The following is a 2,646-nucleotide window of genomic DNA, read 5'->3' as shown; positions in this document are numbered from 1 at the left end:
CATATGAGTGCACCTAATTGAAAATTTTTATTATTTTAAGATAACCCTCCCTATTTTAACATTTTATTTTTCTAATTTTAAGAGTGGAAGAAAATGTGTACATTTAACATAAACAAAATATGAGACACACATTCTTAAAAAGCAACAATAAATAAACAATATCCATTTAATCCTCGCAACAAAAAAGAAATAATAATAATAATAATAAAATAAATAAATAAATAATTCCTATTTACCGCATGATAACCCCTAAAAAACATAAACACCCTGCTGTAAAGTTGACATTTGGTTTTTACCATCCACGTGGCAAAAAGTTAAAAAATAAGACTGCAACGTGTCACCCACGTGTCCTCTCGACCGATTCGTGTAAATTTACAATTAATTGACAAGCATTTAAATTGAAAATCACCCGCCAGTATTGCACCTCAGTTTGGAAACGTTATAATTCTCTGAAACGGGAAGTACTTAAAACGACTTGTCGTCAAATGAAAAAAGCCATGCCGCCGAGACGATCCCGCAGAGTCGTTGGTTCTGTCGTCCGGACGACCACGAGGATGGTGGAAGAAACTGTACAAGTGGCAGTTCTGGAGAAAGAAAGCCAGGATTTGACTCAAGAACCCGAAACGACACAAACGGCTGAGGGCCGCGGCGGTGATGTCTTCCGGAGGACTATCCCGGTGGAAGAGAAGGCTCCACCACGGGAACAGCCGAAAACTTTTCCGGTATCGGAAGATTTTGACACAAGAAAGCCAACGGATTCGACGTCGCAGCTCACGGAGGACACCGCTGCGACTCCGGAGGTGGAACCCGAGGTCCGGAATGGTAAGAGTATCATATGATTTAATATGATATTATAATGATTTTTTTTTTTTTAAAAAATATTTTGCGTCTATTATTTCCCTTCTCAATTAATATTAATAGAAAAATAAAATAAAATTTGAGCTTAAATTTGAACTCTTACCCACTAATTTCATAAGTTTTGTATAACTCAACTTAGTTTCAACCTATTAGTTTCAAATTCTTAAATTTTCATTTTTTATTTCAATTTTTACTATTTCACTCACTAATTTCAACAATAAATAAGAAATAAAAAACATAGTAAAAATATTCATTTCACTCATTAATGTAAAGAAATAATAATAATGATAATAATAATAACAATAATAAATAAATCGATAAATAGTCTTAAAATGCATATTCATTGATGGACTTCTTTCCTTTATTTATACAATTTATCATAATTTATTGAGAAGTTCATCACACAACTTTACACCTCAAATTACTAACTGAACATATTAATATCAAATTTTATAATTCAAATTAATGTTCCAAATACTACAAATTTTCGGCAATATATTAATTTCAAATTTTATAACTCAAGTTAATATTCCCAATACCATTCAAATTTTAAGTTTAATGAATTTTTACTTAAATTCTCACTATTTGACCCACTAATTTCAATAAAATTTTCACTCATTACTATAAATAATAAATAAAATTAAGTTGACTAGTATGCACACAAATTAACTCTAGAATAACATTTGCAAAGTCCATAAATTTTTGTTCTTAAAAAGATTTAACCATGAAACTTATTAGAGAGTTAAAATTAGATTTTTGAATGGTAATGATGATTATTTATGAGTAGGAAAAAAGGGAAGGAAAAGGAAGAAGAAAATGGAAAAAGAAGGAAAAAGGAGGAGGAAAAGTAGTGGTGGTGGTGGTGGAAGAGAGGGATACAAGAGGTATGTGTTTAAGGTGCTGAAGCAAGTGCATCCAGAGATAGGGATCTCAGGGAAAGCCATGGTCATTTTGAACAATTTCATGAATGATATGTTTCAGAGACTTGCTGATGAGGCAACTAAACTCTCAAAATACACAGGTAAATTGGGATTACGACCAAGAAGGATCTTCTATTATTTGTTATTGTTGTTATTTTGGAGAGGATAATAATGTTTGAATTTTGGTAATTGGTGGATGACATATAATAGGTGGAATGACGCTGTCGTCGAGGGAAATCCAAGGGGCGGTGAGGTTAGTGTTGCCAGGAGAGCTGGGGAAGCACGCCATTGCTGAGGGAACTAAAGCTGTCTCTGCTTATGTATCTTATGTTCATACGAAAACCTAATTACCTTCCTACTTTATTTAGCTTTTCTCATGTTTCGTCGTTTTGTTTCTTTTTAATCATTTTTTGTATATTGTAGATCCTTACTCTACTGTATTGCGTACTCTTTATTTCGTGCCTACTTATCTTAATCTCCCTCTTTTTAATTATTATAAAAAAAAAAAAAAAAAGAAAAAGAAAAAAAAAGTCTAAAAAAATAGAGAATTATTTAACGTCAAATCAAGGAAAGAAAGAAATCGTATCTATTAATATACATGTATTTGTTGCATGCAAAGTTTTAACGGATCGTTTGAGTATCGTTCAAAAAGTTTAACGGATCGTTCGAGTATTGTCTTTCGGACTTGTATGTGTTTGTTGCATGCCGTTTGGGTATTGTTGCAGGCAATGTTGATGAATATTTAACCAGAGATTTGAAATGATGATTATCTGTTTATTGAAAATGACTCAATAATTAAATCTATAAATCAGGTGTCAACAGAGTCGGTCAGGAGGAAAGGCAACAGAAGAATAGTTTAGTTGCAACT

General features: G+C 32.2%; 1 protein-coding gene across 1 annotated transcript; it reads left to right on the top strand.

The window, feature by feature from the left end:
• The first annotated feature begins 497 nt into the window (after window positions 1-497).
• On the top strand, window positions 498-2,146 carry LOC120083144 (histone H2B-like). Its single transcript, XM_039038731.1, is given in 3 exon segments — window positions 498-822; window positions 1,646-1,879; window positions 1,989-2,146. Coding segments are annotated over 3 exon segments (717 nt in total).
• Window positions 2,147-2,646: the final 500 nt, after the last annotated feature.

Source organism: Benincasa hispida, chromosome 8, assembly GCF_009727055.1.
Source record: "Benincasa hispida cultivar B227 chromosome 8, ASM972705v1, whole genome shotgun sequence".
NCBI lineage: Eukaryota > Viridiplantae > Streptophyta > Magnoliopsida > Cucurbitales > Cucurbitaceae > Benincasa > Benincasa hispida.
Note: the sequence above shows the minus strand (reverse complement) of the source record. Positions and strands in the feature narration are given on the sequence as shown.